Genomic DNA, 27,993 nt, shown 5'->3' with positions numbered 1-27,993 from the left:
CTTCTCCGGTGTATTTGTTTTATTTCTCTATTAATCCTTTATTCTTTCTTCTCTCCTATTCCTTCTCTTGTAGCAACTTCTTTTACTCTTCTTCTTCCCTTTCTTTTTAATATTTAGACTAGGTATAACAAGATTATGCCACTTAAAGAAGAACCTAAGAAAAGATCATCTTTATTGCAAAGCCAAACAAAAGACCAGGATACCAGGGTATTTCCAGCCAATGGTCAAATAGGGTGTGGAACTCAAGCTCAGGTTCCTCTGGCACTGAGGAAACTGATAAAATGGGAAAAAGCAGTGCTACATCAGAGGATTTCCCTCCACTTATTTCCCTCTATCTTTGCCCTTTTAGACACTAGCCTAGATTATCCAAAATTCAGGTGGCAGTTAGGTCAAGGCAAAATAAAGGTATCAAAAGTGGAAAGAAGGCTCAGGGGAAAAGAGGAGACTAGAAAGCAGATGCCAATACGAACTAAAAAAAAAAAAATCCAAACCAAACCCATTGCTGTCGAGTCAATTCCAAGTCATAGCGACCCTATAATACAGAGTAGAACTGTCTCACAGAGTTACCAAGGAGCACTTGGAGGATTCGAACTGCTGACCTTTTGGTTAGCAGCCGAGCTCTTAACCACTGAGCCATCAGGGTTTCTAACAATAACTAAGGGGGGCAATAATAATGGACAACTGCAGATTGAGTTTTTGTGAATTGTGGATAGACAATATATGCACAGCTATCTTAGTATATACCTTGGCCCAAAGAAATAAAGGCAGAAAAGAAGGCAAGAAAGGAAAGCAAGTAATATAATGACTATAAAATAGCATTAGGTCCACCACTCCCAGCTTAGCCTACCTCAGATCCAACACAGTGACCACCTGAGAGTTCTATGGACCGCTTTATCAGAGGTGGCCAAGTCTCACACGTATCACCTTGGAATAATTATATTCCAAGGTTCGTTGTTCTGGGCCTACTAATGTCAAAGTGGATGCTTATCAGTTGTTATTTTAACTAGAAATATTCTATAATTTAGAAAAACATCTGCTTAAAGTTTGTTTTTATTTAAACCAGACCCTCACCCCACCTTCTCTGGTGCTTTTCTGATAATTTCTGAGAAACATTTAGTATTAGAGTTTTTAAAACCATTTTTCATTGAATCGACTCCAACTCATGGTGACCCCATGTGTGCCAGTGTAGAATTGTCCTCCATAGGGTTTTCAGTGGCAGATATTTTGGAAGCAGATCAATTGCCAGGCCTTTTCCTTCCAAGGAGCCTCAGGGTGGACTCGAACTGCCAGTGTTTTGGTTAGTAGCTGAGCACTTAACCAGATGCACACCCCAGAGGGAAAAAAAAATCAAATCAGTTGCTGTCGAGTGGATTCTGACTCATAGCAACCTTATAGGATAGGGTAGGACTGCCCCATAGGGTTTCCAAGTAGCTGCTGGTGGATCCAAACTGCCAACCTTTTTGTTAGTAGCCAAACACTTAGCCATTGTGCCACGAGAACCCCGAGCCCATTGCCATAAAGTCAGTTCCGACTCATAGCAATCCTATAGGGCAGAGTAGAACTGCCCAGCCGGGTTTCCAAGGAGATGGTGAATTTGAACTACCGACCTTTTGGTTAGCAGCTGTAGCCCTTAACCACTGCGCCACCAGGGCTCCACCAGAGCTCCAGGACACCATTATATTTTTGCAAATCTGTAATTAGTCACAATACTATCATTAAAAAAAAAAAAAACCCATTGCCATCGAGTCTGATTCATAGTGATCCCATAGGACAGAGTAGAACTGCCCCATAGAGTTTCCAAGGAGAGCCTGGTGGATTTGAACTGCCAACCTTTTGGTTAGCAGCCATAGCACTTAACTACTGTGTCACCAGGGTTTCCCAGTATTATCATCTCAAGAAAAAAAAAATACTATCATGTCAGACCTATGTAATTCCTTAAAATAGACTCAGCAGTTATCTGTCAGTGTGGTACTTGAGCTGGTTATGAGTGTATGTCTGTTTAAAATACACACACACATATATATATAAAATCATATATTTGATGATATATTATGACATCTGGTATCATAAGCCTTTTAAATCTGTAATCTCTGCAATTTCAGTGAAATGAAATTAACATGGTTTGCCAGTATATATTAAATGCTCCGTTCTAACAGTCTCCAACCTGTTTAGTTCAAGAACTTTCTCCTTGTCATTTAAGGATGCATAGTTAGATACCATTGTTGGAGACTGGCAGACTAAAGCATTAAGCTGAGGAAATGACATTTCACTGAAATAAAAAAAAATACATTTCACACAAAAAGAGGAGAAAACAGAGATAAGGCTTTAAGAAATTCTGTTACAGGTTAGGTAAAAGAAACTATGTGTAAGACAACCTTGGGCTGATAAAGCCATTTAAACCCACATTTATTGGATGCTTAGACATATCAGACTATTGGATCCAAACAATCACAGAGAAATGTGGGCATTTGGTGGGCATGATAAACATCTCATATATAATCTGTAACTGTGTGTGAATGTATATATGTATATAATCATTTAGAACAATAAATTGCTATATGTTCCCTTAATGTCCCTTATTGTTGCCTTTTTATATGTTTTGCATGTACAACTGCTTTGTTTTTGTTTTAACTGTAAAATTTTCTTTCCCAATTTGGAAGAAAAGACAAAAATATGAAAATATCCACATTTTCCTCTGTTAGTGTGCACTGGTTGTGTGTCTAAGAACACAATGACTACCATCTCAGGTAAAAGAGGGCCTGACCGGCCAGATATCTACTCCAACTAAGCTTCCATAGCTTAAATATCCTCTGTGCCCTCAGCAAGACTAGGACTGAAAGCTACTAGGAACAAACATACTCAAACCAAACCCAGTGCCATTCTTTTTTTTTTTGGTCCCCTCTTAGACTTTAGTTTTGAAGAGGGCAGGACTAATATTCCTCTTGCCAGTTCTACAACTCACGTGATTCAACTATAATAAAAAAAAGCATTTGCACGTGTATGTTTCCCCGAAGGCCGGGAAGCTAGTGTAAGAAAACAACATGCAGTTAATGAAAGGGAAAGAGAAACAGATCAGAAATCACTTGAAACATTTCCAATAAATATATTGTGTTCTAGACGTCTTTAGCATATTGTTATAAATTTTCTAAGTAGTTTTCAAATTGTACCGAGGTGTTTTTGAATGGCGTATTAGATTTCGTAAAGCAGATAATCTGACAATTACCTTAAGCTGTTCTTCCAAAGCAGCAGTCACATGATCCCCACTAGCTTCATCCACCACCACCACCATGTGAGTGAGAGAATTGACCCTGACTTGTTCCTGTTCTAGGTCTTCTTGAAGCACCTGAAAGACAGAATTAAAAAAAAAAAAAGAAATTTAATAAAGAATACTCCCTTGATCTATATGCCGAAAACATTTCTTCCCAAATGCATGTGATCAATTTCTGCCACATCTTGGGGAATGCAATTTTTATTAAACTAGAACCATAACATAGAAATTTTCTAGTATGGTGCTCAACCAAATTTACATGTTTCTATTGTCAAGTCAATTGAACTCAAAAACATATAAAGAGAGCATGTGTTCAGAAAGGTATAAGTGAGATGGTCTGTTCCTTGTCCCATCCTCCTCACCTTTTCAAAGACTTTTATCCTGCAATGACCTGTCACCTCTGGCATATTTAATCTCTCCTTTTTTTTACTGTACTAAGGGAAACCATGGTGACTTAGTCATTAAGTGCTATGGCTGCTAACCAAAAGGTCAGCAGTTTGGATCCACCAGGAGCTCTCTGGAAATCTATGGAGGCTATTCTACTCTAACCTATAGGGTCACTATAAGTCACTTCGAGGTTGGCAGTTTGAATCCACCAGTTGCTCCTTGGAAATTCTATGGGGCAGTTCTACCCTGTCCTATACGGTCACTATGAGCCAGAATCAACTGGATGGCAATGGGTTTGTTTTTGTTTGTTTGTTTGTTTTACTCTACTAAAGCTCTCCATCACCATACAAAACAAACTCTTTTGTCCCAACAAACCCCTCCAGCTAATTCCCAGGGGAAAAAAGTTTTGTGTTTTCTCGTTACTGTTTCCCCTTCCTTGAACTAATACTCTCTTTGTTCACTATCCCATGGAAACATCTCTTGAAAAGGTCAGCATCAACTCCAGGTCCCCAAATCCAGGTCATTTTTTTTCATCTCGTCTTTTCTTAGTGTCATGTACCACCCTCTGCTGATTATCCTCCCACCTCATCATCTGCAGTTTTTCAGCTCCTTTGCTGGGTCCTTCTCTTTTGTTAAATTAAATTAGATGGCATTCCTCTGTGTGAAAGCCAATGGATCCCATCACACTAAGAAGGAAAGTCTAAACTCCTTACCTGATATCCTTATACAGTAAAACCTGTGAAAGTCAGAACCTGTGTAAGGTGGAAACTTGTCAGAGAAGGAAAACTCAAATATTTTCCACTAAAAGAAGAGATAGAAAAGTGGTAAGAATGCTCCCTGTCAAGGCAGAAAACTTGCAAGATCTGCTAAAACAAGGCAGTGCCATTGAGTTCTGGCTCTCACAGGTTTCGCTGTATGATCTAGCACCTGCCTACCTCTGCAATCTAATTGCACACAATTCCTGCCCTCTCACACTATGTTTCAGCCACAACTGTCTTCTCTTTCTTCCATAAATTTGTCAAGTTCTTCCCACTGCTCGAATTGCTTGTCCTCCAGATCTTCAAATAAGCTCTCCTTATAGTTCAGGATTCAAGTGAAGTCACCTCCCCAGAGATGCTTTTCTTGAACACGGTATATAAATTTGCTCCCCATTGTTACTGTTGTTGTGGTTGTTAGGTGCTGTGGAATTGGTTCTGACTCACAGTGACCCTACGTACAACAGAATGAAACACTGTGTGGTCCTATGCCATCCTCACAGTCATTACGTTTGAGCTCATTGTTGCAGCCACTGTATCAATCCATCTTGCCAAGGGTCTTCCTCTTTTCCACTTACCCTCTACTTTACCAAGCATGATGTCCTTCTGCAGGGACTGATCCCTCCTGACAACATGTCCAAAGTATGTGAGTTGTAGTCTCACCATCCTTGCTTCTAAGCGACATTCTGGTTGTACTTCTTTCAAGACAGACTTGTTCGTTCTTCTAGCAGTCCATGGTGTATTCAATATTCTTCACCAACACCATAATTCAAAGGCATCAAAATTTGCTCCCTAGATACTTTCTATTCCTATCATAGTTCTTGTTTATTATTAATCTTTTTTTCATAACATTATCATAACCCAATATTTTCTTCTTTAGTAGTTTAGTCATTTGTTGTCTGTCTCTGCTTACTGGAATATTCTAATATCTACCAGAGCAGAGGTGCTGCCGCTCCTGCTCACTATATATTCACAGCAGCTAAAGATCACTAAACATTTGTTGAATGAATGAGGCCATGTGGAAGGCAGAGGCAATAATCACAGATGAGTTTAGCCCTTCCTGATTGCACAAAGATTACAATCTAGTAGAAGGAGCTGTACGACTACATGAACTTAAGGAGATTACAGCCAGGTTTTCTCAGCTGCAGCCTGAGATGAAAGCAGAAAAATTCATGTCCTAGCTTTGCAAGTTACAACAAGTATGACTGTGAAAAAGTTGCTGTTTTCTCCAAAGAAATGATGTTGTCACAAGACAGCACTGCTATTCTTTTCCAAATCATGCAGTAATTTTTTTTTTTGTAAAGATAAACAGAGGTAAGCAGAAGAGGTTAACAGAGGTGTAAACAGAGGGTAAACAGAAGAGGGGTTAGCAGAGAAGGCTTCACTAGAACCAAGAAACCTTGCCTGTTTCCTCCAGTTCCCAAAGACCCTCTCCCACTACACCAATTATGATTGGAGTATCCATGAAGAGGGTATAAATCTTCTAGTCAATTTACTCCTTGGAGAAGTGAGTTTGGGAATTGGCCTGTGACTTTCTGGAAAACCTGAAGTACCTACTTACTAAACAACAGTGCTCTATAGTTTCCAAACTGGCTTTTTCCTTATTCAAAACCTATGGCAGGTATAGGGGACTTATTAGGATGGCTGCAACACCATCTCAATCCTATGAGAATTTTTATTCTGGGATTTTGACTTTCTAAATCTCAACATTCTCGACACTGTAAAATCTCTTCTTTTTACTTTCTCTCTAGATTTTTCATGCTACATTTTTTAAATGAAGCTATTTAGAATACAATGACTAGGTATCTATTTTGTGTATGGAGTCTATAGCGCCTATCACACCTTTGACATTCCAGAGCTTACACTGGTTAATAAAACTCTTTCTGCCATGAAGCCAAAAATGGAAACATTAACATTCAGAGCTGTCCTTGACAGTCGTGTTGAGTCTGTGTTTTCTGAGTTATATAAGCCAGGACTGAGACACATTTTAAATCTGTCAGCCAGGAATTTTTAAAATAATAAAATATTAATTTGATGGGCAATGTATCTTAAGTTGATCTCTTGAATTTAGCCAATCCTTTGTTTCTATCACTCAAATATGACAATAGATATCATCACATATATTTAAACCCACTAGGACATAATTCCTTGAGGTTTACAACTTAAAATGCAAATTGCTATTTTTACAGTTTAGAGGAACTTGAGAAAATTATTGAGTGACCCATGAAATGCTTCTTTCTAAACCGTCTATAACATATGTAATCAAGTGTACTCTTTATTTTCTTCAGTATTTACATTGTTGATTTTGTTTTACTTATCTACTTGATAATCAGAAGTGCTATTCTTGCCACAGCGATTAAGGGTTTACATTTTATGCCTTTGCAGAAGTGCTAAGACAAAGTACCACAAAAGCTAGCTGTGTGTTGATAGCTTTAAAAATCAAACATAAGAACTGTCGGGACTTACAGTGACTAGAGAGAAACAAACAGACAAAGGAAATACTCTCAACAGTGGCTGAAAATCTTCAAGAGTGCATAGCACTGGGGTGGGTTAGCATAAACTGTATTTGGTATTAACATTATCTTCTGGTTTCTATTTTTCTGTTCTATGACTTTTCTAAACTATGCATCTTCTTTTCTGCCTAATCAATGATAAAAAGGTTAAATGACCTCTCACTCTGAGCATACCCAATAGCTGCAAGACAGAAGAATTGCAAAATTGTAGCCAGAATTGTGATTGACTCATACCAGAACTCTGAAAATAAGCATTAATGAATATGACAGAAGGTATTAGCTAAAACCCACCCAGTGCCATCTAAATCCCCCCAATATCAGCAAAAAACTAATAAATGTAATATGTAAACTACCCAATGTTAGGATTCATATTTGCAACACATTCTTAGAATCAGCAGATATGCCACACAAAAGGTGAGATTAAAAAGTTAAATTGGGGGCGGGGCCAAGATGGCTGACTAGGTAGAAGCTACCTCGGATCCCTCTTGCAACAGACTTGAAAAAAACAAGTGAATCGATCACATACATGACAATCTACGAACCCTGACCATCAAACACAGATCTAAAGAGTTGACCTGAGTGACAGAGACTGAGAACGAACAACCACAGGGAAACAGTGACTGTTTTCGGAGCCTGGAACCAGCATCCCAGTCAGGAAACCTTGGCATCGGGCTTTGGACTGGGCACAGGGGGGCTGAGCACAGCATCCCGAGGTGGTGCAAACACGGGACGCAGGCCTAGCCCCCAGAAGTGACCTCAGGGGAAGCCCAGCCAGTGCACGCAGGCAGTGCAGCGACGCGGCTGACAGGAGGAGAAGTCACCGGGAGGCAGCGACTGGTTTCGGAGCCTGGAGTGCGGCTTCCTAGCCGGGGAACCTTGGCGCTGGGCTTTGGACGGGGAGCGGAGGAACTGACCACGGCTTCTGAGACAGCGCACACACAGGACGTGGGCCTGACCCTTGGGGGCAATCTCTACCCAGCCAGTGCACACAGTCAACACACCCCTCGGGAATCTCAGATAAAACAGTCATCCCAAGCAAGATAAGTAACTTTGTCTATATTCAAGGGTGCTACTCTCTCCTATTTATCTGAACCCTCCCCTCCCCTTCCCAGGTGGCTTCATTAACATTGGAATTTCCTGAGCCAGAGAGGGAAGTGCACTGCGGTTTTTCTTTCTTTTTTTTTTTTTTTTTGGTCTTTTCCTAACCCATTCTCCTGGCCTGAGAGAAGCAGCTACAAAAAACTCAGGGACAAAAATCCTTCCCTAATTGGACTAAAAACACAGAACCAGCTCCAGCCAAACATATGTGATCCACAGTCTTGGGCTTTCATCCCTACAGGGAACAAGGTGGCTATTATAATGCAAAGGCAATTCTGATAGGGATCTGACTGTAATTGTATTAGCAGATTACTGGAAAGACAAGTTTCTCAGGTCTAATATCTCAGCATATTCAGCAGAGCCCTCACTAACCCACAACAGGGAACTGAGGGCTGAAGCTCCTCCCAGACCACCTAGCCTCCTGCCTTAGGGGTCTAAGGAGGGTGACACCTACCAATCTGTAGAGGTACTTGCACTGGGGGCCTAAGGTACAGCTGCAGAGCCCACCCACCAAAGTGCTTTAGGAATAGAGACACACCTACCTCACTGGCACTTGGGGGAAGCCTGTCATCATCCTGCCCCCCCTGGAGTGTGAAACCCTGCTGCTACTAGAATCTGGTGCACACAACTATCACCACTACTTCTCAAAGTGGATAGGTGACAGTCTGCACCACACACTTCATGACCCCAAATCAGATTCTACTCAAGAATAGTGAATGGACTCTTAGGCTTATGTATCTGGTAACAGCCCAAACCAGCTGGTAATAGGACATAAGTGATTAAAGGGCTACAACAATCAAGACAGCGCAATCTAGTAGCCCATCTATGTATATTGAAAGAAAACAAAACAAGATAAGACTCAGTGAGCAAATATAGAATAAATTACTACAATATCTTAGAGATGGCTTGGAGACAGCAGTCAATATCAAACCACATAAAGAAGCAGACCATGATTGCTTCTACAACTCCCCAAACTAAAGAATCAAAATCTTTCCCAAATGAAGATACAATCCTGGAATTGCCAGATGCAGAATATAAAAAACTAATTTACAGAATGCTTCAAGACATCAGGGATGACCTCAAAAATGAAATAAGGCAATCTACAGAAAAAGCCAAGGAACACACTGATAAAGCAGTTGAAGAACTCAAAAAGATAATTCAAGAACATAATGGAAAAATTAATAAGCTGCAAGAATCCATAGAGAGACAGCATTCAGAAATCCAAAAGATTAACAGTAAAATTACAGAATTAGACAACTCAATAGGAAGTCAGAGGAGCAGAATCGAGCAATTGGAATGCAGGGTGGGGGATCTGGAGGACCAGGGAATTGACACCAACATAGCTGAAAAAAAATCAGATAAAAGAATTAAAAAAAATGAAGAAACCCTAAGAATCATGTGGGACTCTATCAAGAAGAATAACTTGCGTGTGATTGGAGTCCCAGAACAGGGAGGGATAACAGAAAATACAGAGAGAACAGTTGAAGATCTGTTGGCAGAAAACTTCCCTGACATCATGAAAGATGAAAAGATATCTACCCAAGATGCTCATCGAACCCCATTTAAGATTGATCCAAAAAGAAAATCACCAAGACATATTATCATCAAACTTGCCAAAACCAAAGATAAAGAGAAAATTTTAAAAGCAGCCAGGGATAAAAGAAAGGTCTCCTACAAAGGAGAATCAATAAGAATAAGTTCAGACTACTCAGCAGAAATCATGCAGGCAAGAAGGCAATGGGATGACATATATAGAACACTGAAGGAGAAAAACTGCCAGCCAAGGATCATATATCCAACAAAACTCTCTCTCAAATATGAAGGTGAAATTAAAACATTTACAGAGAAACACAACCTTAGAGAATTTGCAAAAACCAAACCAAAGCTACACGAAATACTAAAGGAAATTGTTTTGTCAGAAAACCAATAATATCAGATACCAGCACAACAGAAGGTCACAGAACAGAACATCCTGGTATCAACTCAAATAGGGAAATCACAAAAACAAAGATTAATTTTAAAAAGAAAAAAACGCTCAAAACAGGGAATCATTGAAGTCAATATGTAAAAGATCACAATAATCAAAAAGAGGGACTAAATACAGGTGGCATAGAACTGCCATATGGAGAGGGAAACAAGGCGATATAGGACAACACAAGTTAGGTTCTTACTTAGAAAAATAGGGGTAAATATTAAGGTAACCACAAAGAGATATAACAACACCATAACTCAAAATAAAAACCAAGAAAAACATAATGACTCAGCAAACATAAAGTCATATACTATGAAAATGAGGAACACACAATTTACAAAGAAAAACGTCTCAGCACTAAAAAGTAAGTGGAAAAATGAAATTGTCAACAACGCACATAAAAACACATCAAAATGACAGCACTAAACACATGCTTATCTATACTTATGCTGAATTTAAGTGGACTAAATGCACCAATAAAGAGACAGAGAGTCTCAGACTGGACAAAGAAACATGATCCATCTATAAGCTGCCTACAAGAGACACACCTTAGACTTAGAGACACAAACTAAAACTCAAAGGATGGAAAAAAATATATCAAGCAAACAACAAGCAAAAAAGCAGGAGTAGCAATATTAATTTCTGACAAAATAGACTTTAAAGTTAAATCCACCACAAAGGATAAAGAAGGACACTACATAATGATTAAAGGGACAATTAACCAGGAAGATATAACCATATTAAATATTTATGCACCCAATGACAGGGCTGCAAGATACATGAAACAAACTTTAACAGAACTGAAAAGTGAGATAGACACCTCCACAATTATAGTAGGAGACTTCAACACATCACTTTCGGAGGACAGGACATCCAGTAAGAAGCTCAATAGAGACACGGAAGACCTAATTGCTACAATCAACCAGCTAGACCTCATACATCTATACAGAACACTCCACCCAACTGCTGCAAAGTATACTTTTTTTTCTAGCGCACATGGAACATTCTCTACAATAGACCACATATTAGGTCATAAAACAAACCTTTGCAGAATCCAAAACATCGAAATATTATAAAGCATCTTCTCGGACCACAAGGCCATAAAAGTGGAAATCAATAAGAGAAAAATTAGGGAAAAGAAATCAAATACTTGGAAACTGAACAATACCCTGCTGAAAAAAAGACTGGGTTATAGAAGACATTAAGGAGGGAATAAAGAAATTCATAGACTGCAACGAGAATGAAAACACTTCCTATCAAAACCTCTGGGACACAGCAAAAGCAGTGCTCAGAGGTCAATTTATATCGATAAATGCACACATACAAAATGAACAAAGAGCCAAAATCAGAGAACTGTCCCTACAACTTGAACAAATAGAAAGTGAGCAACAAAAGAATCCATCAGGCACCAGAAGAAAATAAATAATAAAAATTAGAGCTGAACTAAATGAATTACAGAACAGAAAAACAATTAAAAGAATTAACAAAACCAAAAGCTGGTTCTTTGAAAAAATTAACAAAATTGATAAAGCATTGGCTAGACTGACTAAAGAAATACAGGAAAGGAAACAAATAACCCAAATAAGAAATGAGATGGGCCACATCACAACAGACCCAACTGAAATTAAAATAATCATATCAGATTATTACGAAAAATTGTGCTCCAACAAACTTGCAAACCTAGAAGAAATGGATGAATTCCTGGAAAAACACTACCTACCTAAACTAACACAATCAGAAGTAGAACAACTAAATAGACACATAACAAAAAAAGAGATTGAAACAGGAATCAAAAAACTCTCAACAAAAAAAAGCCTTGGCCTGGATGGCTTTACCGCAGAGTTCTACCCAACTTTCAGAGAAGAGTTAACACCACTACTACTAAAGGTATTTCAAAGCATAGAAAATGACGGAATACTACCTAACTCATTCTATGAAGCCACCATATCCCTGATACCAAAACCAGGTAAAGACATCACAAAAAAAGAAAATTACAGACCTATATCCCTCATGAACATAGATGCAAAAATCCTCAACAAAATTCTAGCCAATAGAATTCAACAACATATCAAAAAAATAATCCACCACGACCAAGTGGGATTTATACCAGGTATGCAAGGCTGGTTTAATATTAGAAAAACCATTAATGTAATCCACCATATAAATAAAACAAAAGACAAAAACCACATGATCTTATCAATTGATGCAGAAAAGGCATTTGACAAAGTCCAACACCCATTTATGATAAAAACTCTCAGCAAAATAGGAATTGAAGGAAAATTCCTCAACATAATAAAGGGCATCTATACAAGCCAACAGCCAGCAGCCAACATCACTCTAAATGGAGAGAGCCTGAAAGCATTTCCCTTGAGAACGGGAACCAGACAAGGATGCCCTTTATCACCGCTCTTATTCAACATTGTCCTAGAGGTCCTAGCCAGAGCAATTAGGCTAGACAAAGAAATAAAGGGCATCCGGATTGGCAAGGAGGAAGTAAAATTATCTCTATTTGCAGATGGCATGATCTTATACACAGAAAACCCTAAGGAATCCTCCAGAAAACTACTGAAACTAATAGAAGAGTTTGGCAGAGTCTCAGGTTATAAGATAAACATACAAAAATCACTTGGATTCCTCTATGTCAACAAAAAGAACACCGAAGAGGAAATCACCAAATCAATACCATTCACAGTAGCCCCCAAGAAGATAAAATACTTAGGAATAAATCTTACCAAAGATGTTAAAGACCTACGCAAAGAAAACTACAAAGTACTAGTGCAAGAAACTAAAAAGGACCTACTTAAGTGGAAAAACATACCTTGCTCATGGATAGGAAGACTTAACATAGTAAAAATGTCTATTCTACCAAAAGCCATCTATACATACAATGCACTTCCGATGCAAATCCCAATGACATTTTTTAAAGTGATGGAGAAACAAATCACCAACTTCATATGGAAGGGAAAGAAGCCCCGGATAAGTAAAGCATTACTGAAAAAGAAGAAGAAAGTGGGAGGCCTCACTCTACCTGATTTTAGAATATATTATACAGCCACAGTAGTCAACACAGCCTGGTACTGGTACAACAACAGGCACATAGACCAATGGAACAGAATTGAGAACCCAGATATAAATCCATCCACATATGAGCAGCTGATATTTGACAAAGGCCCAGTGTCAGTTAATTGGGGAAAAGATAATCTTTTTAACAAATGGTGCTGGCATAACTGGATATCCATTTGCAAAAGAATGAAACAGGACCCATACCTCACACCATGCACAAAAACTAACTCCAAGTGGATCAAAGACCTAAACATAAAGACTGAAATGATAAAGATCATGGAAGAAAAAATAGGGACAACCTTAGGAGCCCTAATACAAGGCATAAACAGAATACAAAACATTCCCAAAAATGACGAAGAGAAACCAGATTTAAGTGGGAGCTCCTAAAAATCAAACACCTATGCTCATCTAAAGACTTTACTAAAAGAGTAAAAAGACCACCTACAGACTGGGAAAGAATTTTCAGCTATGACATCTCCGACTAGCGCCTGATCTCTAAAATCTATATGACTCTGTTAAAACTCAACCACAAAAAGACAAACAACCCAATCAAAAAGAGGGCAAAGGATATGAACATGCACTTCACTAAAGAAGATATTCAGGCAGCTAACAGATACATGAGAAAATGCTCTCGATCATTAGCCATTAGCGAAATGCAAATTAAAACTACGATGAGATTCCATCTCACTCCAACAAGGCTGGCATTAATCCAAAAAACACAAAATAATAAATGTTGGAGAGGCTGCGGAGAGATTGGAACTCTTATACACTGCTGGTGGGAATGTCAAATGGTACAACCACTTTGGAAATCGATCTGGCGTTTTCTTAAACAGTTAGAAATAGAACTACCATACAACCCAGAAATCCCACTCCTCGGAATATATCCTAGAGAAATAAGAGCCTTCACACGAACAGATATATGCACACCCATGTTTATTGCAGCTCTGTTTACAATAGCAAAAAGCTGGAAGCAACCAAGGTGTCGGTCAATGGATGAATGGTTAAATAAACTGTGGTATATTCACACAATAGAATACTACGCATCGATAAGGAACAGTGACGAATCTGTGAAACATTTCATAACATGGAGGAACCTGGAAGGCATTATGCTGAGTGAAATTAGAGGCAAAAGGACAAATATTGTATAAGACCATTATTATAGGATCTTGAGAAATAGTATAAACTGAGAAGAACACATACTTTTGTTGTTACAAGGGGGGGAGGGAGGGAGGGTGGGAGAGGGTTATCTATTGATTTTTTTATTAGATAAGAACTGCTTTAGGTTAAAGGAAGAACAATACTCAATACAGGGAAGGTCAGCTCAACTGGACTGGACCAAAAGCAAAGAAGTTTCTGGGATAAACTGAATGTTTACAAGGTCAGCAGAGCAAGGGCGGGGGTTTGGGGACTATGGCTTAAGGGGACTTCTAAGTTAATTGGCAAAATAATTCTATTATGAAAACATTCTGCATCCCACTTTGAAATGTGGCATCTGGGGTCTTAAATGCTAACAAGCGGCCATCTAAGATGCATCAATTGGTCTCAACCCACCTGGATCAAAGGGGAATGAAGAACACCAAGGTCACACGATAACTATGAGCCCAAGGGACAGAAAGAGCCACATGAACCAGAGATTTACATCATCCTGAGACCAGAAGAACTAGATAGTGCCTGGCCACAACCGATGACTGCCCTGGCAGGGAGCACAACAGAGAACCCCTGAGGGAGCAGGAGATCAGTGGGATGCAGACCCCAAATTCTCAGAAAAAGACCAGACTTAATGGTCTGACTGAGACTAGAGGAATCCCAGCGGTCATAGTCCCCAAACCTTCTGTTGGCCCAGGACAGGAACCATTCCCGAAGACAACTCATCAGACATGGAAGGGACTGGACAATGGGTTGGAGAGAGATGCTGACGAAGAGTGAGCTACTTGTATCAGGTGGACACTTGAGACTGTAGGAGGGTAGAGAGGGTTAGAAACTGGCAAAATTGTCACAAAAGGAGATACTGGAAGGAGGGAGTGGGCTGACTCATTAGGGGGAGAGTAAGTGGGAGTATGGAGTAAGGTGTATATAAGCTTATATGTGACAGATTGACTTGATTTGTAAACTTTCACTTAAAGCACAATAAAAATTATTAAAAAAAAAAAAAAGTTAAATTGTTCTTCCAACCTGGATATCCACGAATAAGAACCTTGATCATTGGGGTAAAGTATGCCTGCCTGCTTCCCTATTTGAGAAAATATGAATTTTCAAGACTATCTTTTTTTTAAGATACACTAAAATTTCACCAAGTTATTTTTTTAAATAAATTTTTATTTAAATATCGACTTATAGATTTGACTTTCTCGTAGCTCCATTTATACAATGGAGATTTACAGTTGATTTGTTAATTAAGCCTGAAACACGAGACAAATTATTTTCAAATATATATATATATATCCCTGGAGAAGTACACTAAAATTTTTTGCCTGTCAGAAAATAAGGCCTACAATATAAAATGTTGCAATAAAATTGTTAAAGGATATATTATTTCTCAGAAGTTCATAATTATTTTTATGTATATTTATGTGTGTGTTTTATGCATGCATTTCTTGTCATTGTTTTTAAGCTAATGCATTTGTAACACCAGATTTTATAAAATCTGTCATGTGACTAATTAATTTTCCATACCATTATTAGACAAATACAAATGTCGGTGATGTTCTCTAATGTGAAATAATATCCTTTTTTCTTTTTTTTCCCTTATGACAATAGAAATGGTGAGCAATGGAATTTAGCATTAAGAATGCTTAGTCTTGGCAAACTTGGATTTTGTTATACTACTGTGAATAATTGTATTCCTTCGATAAAACTCTCTAGTTAAAAGACCTGGCCAAATTTGTTACTCCCTTAGTAAAATTCACAATTTTATCACTTAAATATGACTTTTCTTTTCCTTCCTTCAAATATCATCAGTGAGGTTCTTTTTCCTCTGACCCATGCCACATTAGTTTTCAAAAACTGGCTTAGAAACACCTCTGGAGAAAAAACCACTTCGGTATTTACTCCAGAACTAGGCTATCGTAACCTATCTTAACACGCATGTGAAAGAGTGCTTGGAACATAAAGATGTGCAATTATGTCAGGCTAGAGGATTTTTGGATTTGATGTTGAAAAGTAAAGAGCAGTAACTAATACAAAGGTAGCATAAACAAAACACACTTGGGTCTCCTGTAAGCTGTATGGTAGGATATATACTTAGCCACATTATATACACAGCTACGTGGAACAGGAAAGGACAGCGAGTGATTACTTCCATGTATTTTTATTTTATTATTCCTTCTTCTTCAATGAGTAGCCACAATTGCCAAAACTTGTAGGTTCCAGACACACACACACATGCATACACACATGTACACAATTCCACAATTCTAGAAACAACACAGAACATGAGTTCTGCAATCTACCTGTGTGGGCTCGAATCTGTTTCTACAATTTATGATCTGACCCTAGTCAAATTATTAATCTCTCTTTAATCAGATACCTAGTCTAAAAAAAGGATCATAATAATATTAACCTCACATGCTTGGAACAAAAATTAAATATTTAATCTCTGCCTTGGAGTGGCAGATCCAAGGGGAAGGTGATATCAAGATCACATAAGTAGTCCCCCTATACCCATTCCTAGATCCACTTTCTGAGCTGATCTTGTTTTTCTGGGGATTGGGTGAACTAGGTCCCTGAACAGTAGTCTACTGCACTTTAATAGACTATTTCATTTCTACTTAATCAAGACTTATTAAACAAAAATTCAGTCCTTTGGGCTCTCATGTGGGTTTGGAGGAGTAGTGATATGAATAGTACCTTGGTATCAGACAGGGTGAGTTAGGAGGTAGATGCTTAACAAAGGAGACCATCTATGAAAATGAGGCAGGGGTAAACCCATTGCCATCGAGTCAATTCCGACTAATAGAGACCCTATAGGGCAGAGTCAAACTGCCCCATAGAGTTTCGAAGGAGGGCCTGGTGGATTCAAACTGCCGACCTTTTTTTTTTGGTTAGCAGCCCTAGCGCTTAACCACTATGCCACAAGGGTTTCCAAGGCAGGGGTAGCAGAAGCCAATTAAGGTCCCTGTGGTTTCTAGAGTCTAGCAACAGCAGAAGTTGCCAAGTATGGGAGAGGGAAAGAAACATTTCCAAAACTCAAAGAGAATAGTTTGACAGGAACTATGTCTCCTTTGGTAGAAGGAAACAGAAAACTTTCTGTACCTTAAAAGGGGGGAGTCAGGGGAATAAATGTCCTAATTTCAGTTTCCTTTCATCTACCAGTCTCCAGCAGGTGCCTCTCATGGGCCATATCCAGTCAGAAGTCTAAGCCTATAGATGCAGCCCAAAGGTACCTTCTTTGGACCAAAGTGTGGTAAAAAGTTGACATGGAGGGTCAGTGGAAGATATTCAGCACACCTTCTCTGAGTTACTAATTAAAGACAAAGGAGAAGGAAGATGGAGCTAGGGTAAGTTCTGATTCTGTGAACTCTCAACCATTTTGTAAAATGAAGGGAAATCCTACACGATGTCAAAGAATCTCTTCTGCAATAAAATTTTTGAACCTAATTTAGATTAGTGTGTACTTAGATTTTACTGCCGTCTATTGCCCTCTAACACTTTAAATTAATAGAGTTAGAAAGATGCTTAATAAAAATATTAATTTTAAGTATTTTGTTGTGTTTTAGCTTAATTGAATAAATGCACACAAATAGAAAAATTGATGAGAACAATGCTTGTATCAAATACAAATTTGCAAAGAATGTTAAGAAACGAGAAGAGCTGCTAAAAACAGTGGCTAAAGTCTAACAGCTAGGAAAGCAGTATCTTGGAAAAGATGCTTCTGAAAAATAAAAATTCAGATACGATGATCAAGTAGATAAAACAATACATCTGGATGTGATTTTTTTTTCCCAAATAAAAACTTCAAAGACAAAGTAAGAAAGCTTCAGGATTTCTTAGGAAATGATGGTAATGTAAGCAATTTATCCTTTGTTCCTATGGCTCATTCTTACTCACTTCTTTCCTTTACCTCTGTCCAGGGCTAGGCTCTATGTCTTTCATTGCCCTGGATGAAATGATCTGGAAATGACTTCTAATTTTCTTTTCAGTGTAATATCCGCTTTGCTAAGCCTGGCTGGTCACAAGACTGTCTCATTCTCCATGAGGATCTATTTATGGCATGTAATTTTGTTGTGAATTTACTGAACATTTTAAATAAGCTTTCCCAATAGGCTCTAATAGAAGAACATTTATTTTGATATCCACTTACTTCAATGTTATTGCATAGTTTTCTTAGTCTTTAACTATGTAAAAATCTTTACCTATTTTGTTAGAAATTAATGTCTATCTGTCTGCCAACTCCTAAGCTACCAAAAGGGGGTCCTGAAGACCATTTCAGTGGATGGATTTGGAAGATATAAAAGTTCTAAATGCTTTCCAATAGCAGGAAGGATGATCGATAGATATAATAATTTGTTTTAAAAAGAGAACCCTGGTGGTACAATGGTTAAGCATTCCACTGCTAACTGAAAGGCTGGTGGTTCGACTCCACCCAGTGGCTCCACCAGAGAAAGACCTGGCAATCTGCTCCCATAAATTTTCAGCTTAGAAAACTCTATGGGGCAGTTCTACTCCATCACATGGGGCTCCTATAGTGAGAATCAACTTGTCGGCACCCATCAACAACAACATTTTTCAGTACAACCAGAATGTTCTTTAGAAGCAAGAATGGAGAGACTCTGACTAGCATAATTTGGATAGGTCATCAAGAAAGGACAATTGCTAGAGAAGGACATCATATTTAGCAGAGGACCACCACAGGCAAGGGAAACTCAATGAAATGGATTGACACAATAGACACAAGAATGGACCCAAACACACCAACAATCATAAAGATGGCACAGGGCCAGGGAAAGTTTCCTTTTGTTATACATACAGTCATCATTGAGTCAGAGCCAACTTAATGCAACTAACAACAACATCTTTCAGGATATAATTGGAAAAGGACACAGTTTGAATTATAGTTTGACCAAATATTCCTGCATATATAAGAGAAAACAGTATAATATTGGTTAAGGGTATGGGATCTGAAGTCATATTTTTTGGGTGTGATTCCTGGATACGTCACTAACCAGCTACATGAGCTTGAGAAAGTTATTCAACTACACCAAGATTCAGCTTCCTAATTTGAAAAATTGAGATAATAATAATATCCTTCTCCTTAGGTGATTATGAAGATTGTATAATGTATAATTGCTTAGCCTCTTGCTTGGCAACCATTATAAGCAAAATAAATATTAATGACCTATGTGGATAATTGTCTACATGAACAACTGCCTCCTTGGCAATGAGACCAGAAGAACTAGATTGTGCCTAGCTACCATTACTGAATATTTTGGTCAAAGTTTCTATAGAATAATCCTGATCAAAAGGAGGAATACACAGAGCAGAATTTCAAATAATCATGGAATTCTGACATTCTGCATTACAGAGGCAGGATGAGCCCCTGAAACTATTGCCATGAGATAATCCTTAAATTTTTAACCAAAAATATCCTCTGAAGTCTTCTGAAAATCAAACCATGGAGGCAGGGACAAGAGGCCGGAGTAGTCAGACGTGTCTGTTGGACCCTCTTACGACAAAGACCCCCCCCAAAAAATGAATCAATTATATAAGACAATCTAGGTGCCCTGAGCATCACAGGCAAAGTTAGGAATCAGACTGAGTGACAGGGGGAGGTGGAGATGGCTCAGAAGCAGCGAGGAGTTGCCAGACTTGACCCAGTGAGAACGGGCACCCCATAGGCGAGATGCCCTGACACAAATGCAGTGAGACAAGCAGTGGTGTTAGGAATGCATTTTCCACATGGGGAGAGACTGAGTGGTGGAGAGTTCACTCACACCTCCAGAATCAGTGAAAAGCAGTGGTGCTTACGGTAAAAGACAAGGACTTGCATCTAATCTACCACAGACCAAAAAATATCCCTTTGGAAAAAAACCTTCTCCTATTTAACTGACCCCTCCCTGCTCTGCAACATTTCCTGAGCTGGATTCAGTGATAGTCACTTTCCCTGGGCAGGAAGTAAGACCTGTTGCATGCCCTGAGCCATCCTTCTGGGGTTGGAGAAAGAAAAAATTAACACACGGGGAAAAAATAATCTGCCGCCTCCGCTAAGCTGGGAACTCAGGGCAGGAACAGCTCCTTTGCTAGGCACAGGCATAAGCAGTCCATGGACTCTGAATGCCTTTCACTCCCACATAGCCCTGTGTGGACCCATTTCAACAGCATAGGCCCTCATTAGCACAGTACAACAGGGTATATACCTGAAGTCTAACTTCAACTGTTTAAGCCATATGGTAGAGAGACAGGTTCATGATATGTGACACCACTCTGCCTATTAAGCAGGGTCCTCACCTACCCAAGCCACTAAGCCACCCGTGAAAGGAGTCCACAGATAAGTGCTGCCTCCCAGTCCTCACAGCCAACAGCATCGGGTGCTCATAGTCTGGCTGCAAAACCAACCCGCCTATGTGCTCTAGGGAACAGGGACATGCTTTCCTCAGAGATGCTCAGGGGTACTTTTCAGCCCCCTGCCTTGCTCAGTGTGTTATCCCTTCTGCGGCCAGATACCTGTGCCTACACCAATCACCCCTGCTCATCTAAGGCTATGGGTGAAAGTCTGCACCACACAGTTGGTGACCGACAACCTGGACACCTGAGTGTAATCCATACAAAAAAATTAAATGCACTGCTGGGCTTATACACCTAGTAACAGCTCTCACAAAGTGGTGACAGGACATCAGAGCTTCAAAGGCACTAATAATCAAACTAGCTCACTCAAGCAGCCTATTTGGGCATATCAAAACAAAGCAAAACAAGAATCTAGGGCACAGTAAGCAAACAAAATAAATTAATACAATAACTTATTGATAACTCATAGTCAACACTTAATATCAAATCACATAAAAGAGGCAGACCATGGATAGCTTCAGCAAGTGCCCAAAAAAAAAAAAAGAAATCTTCTGGATGAAGAAAGCTTCATGGGATTACCAGAGGTAGAATACAAAAGATTAATATACAGAGCTTTTCAAGGGTTCAAGAAGGAGATCAGGAAAAATGCAGAAAAAGTCAACCAACACACAGACAAAGCATTAGAAGAACTTAAGAAGATTAAAGAAGAGAACAATGACAAAGTTAATGGGCTGCAAGACTCCATAGAGGCAGCCAACAGAAGATTAACAATAAAATTTCAGAAATAGACAACTCAGTAGACAGGCATAAGAGGAGAATTGAGGAAATGGAAGTAGAATTAGTGAGACTGAAGATAAAGGACTGGACACCAATATATTTCATGAAAAATCAGATAAAAGAATTTTAAAAAGTGAAGAAAACCTAAGAATTATGTGGGACTCTATCAAGAAGAATAACCTATGAGTGATTGGAGTACCAGAACAGGGAAGGATAACAGAAAATACAGAGAGAATTGCTGAAGATTTGTTGCCAGAAACCTCCTCTGATATCGTGAAAGATGAGAAGATATCTACCAAGATGCTCATCAAACCCCACACAAGGTAGGTCCCAAAAGAAAGTTACCAAGACATATTATAATCAAACTTGCCAAAACCAAAGATAAAGAGAGAATTTTAAGAGTGGCTAAGGATAAATGAAAAGTCACTTACAAAGGAGAGTCAATAAGACTAAGCTCGGACTACTCACCAGAAACCATGCAGGCAAGAAGGCAATGGGATGACATATACAAAGCCTTGAAGGAAATTGCCAGCCGAGAATTATATATCCAGGAAAACTATTTCTCAGATATAAAAGTGAAATTTGGACATTTCCAAATAAACAGAAGTTTGGGGAATTTGCAAAAGCGAAACCAAAATTAAAAGAAATACTAAAGGGAGTCCTCCAATTAGAAAATCAATAATATCAGCTAACAACCCAAGACTAGAACACGGGACAGAGCAACCAGATATCAACCCAGATAGCGAAATCACAAAAATAAATCAAAGCTAAAAGGCTGAAAACAGAGAAACTGAGACATCGTTATGTAGAAGATAACAACATTAAATAAAAAAAGAGGGACCAAAAACTGTAGTAATAGATCTTTCATAAGCAGAGGAATTCAAGGTGATATAAAGAAATAAAAGATTGGTTTAAACTTAGAAAAATAGGGGTAAATTTTAAGGTAACCACAAAGGAAACTAACAACCCTACACATCAAAATAAAAAGAAAAAACCATAAAGACTCAGCAAATACAAAAGCAACAATAATGAAAAACAGGAAAAGTCAACATATAAAGAAAAACGACTCAGCACAGAAAATTAAGTGGGAAAAAGAAACTGTCAATAACACACACACACACACAAGAACATCAAAATGAGAGCAATAAACTCATACCTATCAATAATTACGCTAAATGTAAATAGACTAAATGCATCAATAAAGAGACAGAGAGTGGCAGAATGGATTAAAAAAAAACCACAATCCATCTATATGCTGCCTGCAAGAGACACACCTTAGATTTAAAGACACAAACAAAAACTCAAAGGACAGAAAAAAATATATCAAGCAAACATCAATCAGAAAAGGGCAGGAGTGACAATATCAATTTCTGATGAAATAGACTTTAAAGTAATATACACCACAAAGGATAAGGAAGGACACTATATAATGATTAAAATGTCAGTACACCAGGAAGATATAAACATAATAAATATTTATACACCCAACAACATGGCTCTAAAATACATAAAACAAACTCTAACAGCACTGAAAAGAGAGATAGACAGCTCCACAATAATAGTAGGAGATTTCAACACATCACTTTCAGTGAAGGGCAGAATTTCCAGAAAGAAGCTCAATAAAGACAGAAGATCTAAATGTCACAGTCAATCAACATGACTCCTAGACATATACAGAACACTCCACCCAACAGCATCCAAGTATACTTTCATTTCCAATGCCCATGGAACATTCTCCAGAACAGACCACATACTAAGCCACAAAGCAAGACTTAACAGAATCCAAAACATCAATATATTACAAAGGATCTTTTCTGACCATAAAGCCATAAAAGTAGAAATCAATAACAGAAAAGGCAAGGAAAAAAAAAAAAACATGGAAACTGAACAACACTTTGCTCAAAAAATACTGGGTTACAGAAGATATTAAGGACGGAATAAAGAAATTTGTAGAATCAAATGAGAATGAAAACATTTCCTACCAAAACCTTTGAGACACAGCAAAAGCAGCTCTTGGAGGTCAATTTATTGCAACAACTGCACCCATCCAAAAAGAAAAAAGGGCCAAAATCAAAGAATTATCCCTACAATTTGAACAAATAGAAAGAGAGCAGCAAAAGAAACCCTCTGGCACTAGAAGAAAGCAAATAATAAAAATAAGAGCAGAATTAAATGAAATTGAGAATAGAAAAACAATTTAAAGAGTTAATAAGAGCAAAAACTTGCTCTCTGAAAAGATCAACAAAATCCATAAACCAGCTGGCCAAACTAACAAAAGAAAAACAGGAGAGGAAGCAAATAACCTGAATAAGAAATGAGATGTGCGATATCACAAGAGACCCAACTGAAATTAAAAGAATGATAACAGAATAATACAAAAAATTGTATTCTAACAAATCTGAAAACCCAGAGGAAATGGACAAATTTCTAGAAACATACTACCTACCTAAACAAACACAAACAGAGGTAGAACAACTAAATAGACCCATAACAAAAGAAGAAACTGAAAAGGTAATCAAAAAACTCCCAACAAAAAAATGCCCTGTTCCAGACGGCTTCACTGCAGAGTTCTACCAAACGTTCAGAGAAGAGTTAACACCGCTACTATTAAAGGTATTTCAGAGCATAGAAAAGGATGGAATACTCCCAAACTCATTCTATGAAACCAGCACATTCCTGATAACAAAACCAGATAAAGACACCATAAAAAAGAAAACCGCAAACCTACATCCCTCATGAACTGCAATGCAAAAATCCTCAACAAAATTCTAGCCAATAGAATTCAACAACATATCAAAAAAATAATTCACCATGACCAGGTAGGATTCACACCAGGTATACAGGGATGGTTTAACATTAGAAAAACAATCAACGTAATTCATCACATAAATAAAACAAAAGACAAGAGCCACATGATCTTATCAATTGATACAGAAAAGGCTTTTGACAAAGTCCAACTCCTGTTCATAATAAAAACAATCAGCAAAATAGGAATAGAAGGGAAATTCCTCAACATAATAAAGAGCATTTATACAAAACCAACAACCAACATCATTCCACATGGAGAGACTCTAAAAGAATTCCTCTTGAGAACAGGAACCAGACAAGGATCCCCTTTATCAACTCTTTTATTCAGCATTGTGCTGGAGGTCCAGAGCAATTAGGCTAGAAAAAGAAATAAAGGGCATCCAAATTGGTAAGGAAGAAGTAAAAGTATTTCTATTTGCAGATGATATGATCTGATACACAGAAAACGCTAAAGAATCCACAAGAAAATCGCCACAACTAATAGAAGAGTTCAGCAAAGCATCACGATACAAGATAAACTTAAAAAAAAAAAAAAACAGTTGGTCTGACGATGAGGCCATAAAACAGGAAAAGCAGGGAAAAGAAAACAAACACTTGAAAACTGAACAATACCCTGCTCAAAAAAGACTGGATTAGGGAAGACATTAAGGATGGAATAAAGGAATTCATAGAATCCGACGAGAATGAAAACACTTCTTATCAGAACCATTGGGATTCAGGGAAAGCAGTGCTCAGAGGCCAATTTATATCAATAAAGGTACACATCCAAAAAGAAGAAAGGGCCAAAATCAAAGAACTATCCCTACAACTTGAACAAATAGAAAGAGAGCAACAAAAGAAACCCACAGGCATGAGAAGAAAACAAATAACAAAAATCAGAGCTAAACTAAATGAAATAGAAAACAGAAAAACAACTGAAAGAATTAACAAGACCAAAAGCTGTTTTTCTGAAAAAAATCAACAAAATTGATAAACCACTGGCCAACTGACCAAAAAAAAAAAAAAACCAGGAGAGAAAGCAAATAACCTGAATAAGAAATGAGAGGGGCGATACTACAACACACCCAAATGAAATTAAAAGAATCATATCAGACTAGTATGAAAAATTGTACTCAAATTTGAAAACCTAGAAGAAATGGATGAATTCCTAGAAACACACTACCTACCTAAACTAACACAAACAGAGGTAGAACAACTAAACAGACCCATAACAAAAGAAGAGATTGAAAAGGTAATAAAAAAAACTCCCAACAAAAAAAAAAAGCTCTGGTCCGGACGGCTTCACTGCAGAGTTCTACCAAACATTCATAGAAGAGTTAACACCACTACTACTAAAGGTATTTCAGAGCATAGAAAAGGATGGAATACTTCCAAACTCATTCTATGAAGCCAGCATATTCCTGATAACAAAACCAGATAAAGACACCACAAAAAAGAAAACTGCAAACCTACATTCCACATGAATGTAGATGCAAAAATCCTCAACAAAATTCTAGCCAATAGAATTCAACACTATATCAAAAAAATAATTCACCGTGACCAACTGGGATTCATACCAGGTATGCAGGGATGGCTCAACGTTAGAAAAACAATTAATGTAATCCACCATGGGTTACCACATAAATAAAACAAAAGACAAGATTCACATGATTTGATCAATTGATGCAGAAAAGGCATTTGACAAAGTTCAACACTCTTTCATGATAAAAACTCTCAGCAAAATAGGAATACAAGGAAAATTTCTCAACATAATAAAGGGCATTTATACAAAGCCGGTGGGTATACAAAGCCAGCAGCCAATAACACCCTAAATGGAGAGAGCCTGAAAGCATTCCCATTAAGATCAGGAACCAGACAAGGAAGCCTTTTATCACCGCTCTTATTCAACATTGTGTTGCAGGTCCCAGCCAGAGCAATTAGGCTAGACAAAGAAAGAAAGGGCATCCAGGTTGGAAGGAAGAAGTAAAAGTATCTCTATCTGCAGATGACATGATCTTATACACAGAAAACCCTAAGGAATCCTCCAGAAAACTACTGAAACTAATAGAAGAGTTCAGCAGAGTATCGGGATATAAGATAAACATACAAAAATCAGTTGGATTCTTCTACACCAACAAAATGAACATCGAAGAGGAAATCACCAAATCAATGCCATTTACAGTAGCCCCCGAGAAGATAAAATACTTAGCATGTAAAAGACTTATACAAAGAAAACTACAAAACACTTCTGCAAGAAACCAAAAGAGACTTACACAAGTGAAAAATATACCTTACTCATGGATAGGAACGCCTAACATTATAAAAATGTCTATTGTAACAAAAGCGATCTACACATTTAATGCAATTCTGATCCAAATCCCAATGACATTCTTTAATGAGATGGAGAAACAAATCACCAACTTCATATGGAAGGGAAAGAGGCCCCGGATAAATAAGGCATTACTGAAAAAGAAGAACAAAGTGGGAGGCCTTACTCTATCTGATTTTAGAACCTATTATACTGCCACAGTAGTCAAAACAGCCTGGTACTGGTACAACAACAGATACATGGACCAATGGAACAGAACTGAGAATCCAGACATAAATCCATCCACATATGAGCAGAAAAGACAGTCTCTTTAACAAATGGTGCTGGCATAACTGGATATCCATCTGCAAAAAAATGAAACAAGACCCATACCTCACTCCATGCACAAAAACTAACTCAAAATGGATCAAAGACCTAAATATAAAACCTAAAACAATAAAGATCATGGAAGAAAAAATAGGAATAATGTTAGGAGCCCTAATACATGGCATGTACAGTATACAAAACATTATAAGAATGCAGAAGAAAAACTAGATAACTGGGAGCTCCTAAAAAATCAAACACTATGCTCATCCAAAGACTTCACCAAAAGAGTAAAAAGACTACCTACAGACTGGGGAAAAGTTTTTAGCTATGACATTTCCGATCAGTGCCTGATCTCTAAAATCTACATAATACTGTAAATACTCAACTGCAAAAAGACAAATAACTCAATTAAAAAATGGGCCAAAGATATGAATAGACACTTCACTAAAGAAGACATTCAGGTAGCTAGCAGATATATGAGGAAATGTTCACAATCATTAGCCATTAGAAAAATGCAGATCAAAACTGCAATGAGATTTCCTCTCACTCCAACAAGGCTGGCATTAATCCAAAAAAGACAAAATAATAAATGTTGGAGAGGCTGTGGAGAGATTGGAACACTTCTACACTGCTGGTGGGAATGTCAAATGGTACAACCACTTTGGAAATCGATTTGGCACTTCCTTAAATAGAACTACCATATGACCAAAAGAAACCTATGTAAGTGGAAACACATACCCTGCTCGTAGATGGGAAGACTCAACAACAAACCTCAACAACATATAACCCAAATGAAAAAAGGGCAAAGGGTATGAACAGGAAATTTACCAAAGAAGGCATGCAGGAGTCTAACAGATACATGAGGAAATGTTCATGATCATTAGCCATTAGAGAAATGCAGATCAAAACTACAATGAGATACCATCCCACCCCAACAAGGCTGGCATTAATCCAAAAAACACAAAATAATAAACGTTGGAGAGGTTGTGGAGAGACTAGAACATATACACTGCTGATGGGAACGTAAATTGGTATAACCACCGTGGAAATCAATTTGGTGCTTCCTTAAAAAGCTAGAAATAGAACTGCAGCAATCCCACTCCTTGGAATATATCCTAGAGAAATAAGACCCTTTACAGGAACAGATATATGCACACCCATATTCACTGCAGCACTGCTTAAAATAGCAAAAAGATGGAAGCAACAAAGGTGCCCATCAATGGATGAATGGATAAATA

General features: G+C 38.1%; 1 protein-coding gene across 12 annotated transcripts in view; it reads right to left on the bottom strand.

Moving 5' to 3' along the window:
- The window catches only part of DMD (dystrophin), a 2,447,064-nt gene that overhangs the window by 1,634,772 nt on the left and 784,299 nt on the right, over positions 1 to 27,993 (bottom strand). For all 12 annotated transcript variants that reach the window (XM_049872854.1, XM_049872851.1, XM_049872858.1 and 9 more), the window contains one exon: positions 3,224 to 3,343. In XM_049872854.1, coding sequence (XP_049728811.1) covers positions 3,224 to 3,343 — 120 coding nt within the window. The remainder of the gene's footprint in view (positions 1 to 3,223; positions 3,344 to 27,993) is intronic.

The sequence above is a fragment of the Elephas maximus genome, chromosome X, assembly GCF_024166365.1.
Source record: "Elephas maximus indicus isolate mEleMax1 chromosome X, mEleMax1 primary haplotype, whole genome shotgun sequence".
NCBI lineage: Eukaryota > Metazoa > Chordata > Mammalia > Proboscidea > Elephantidae > Elephas > Elephas maximus.
The sequence above is the reverse complement of the archived record's forward strand: the minus strand, read 5'-3'. Positions and strand labels throughout refer to the sequence as shown.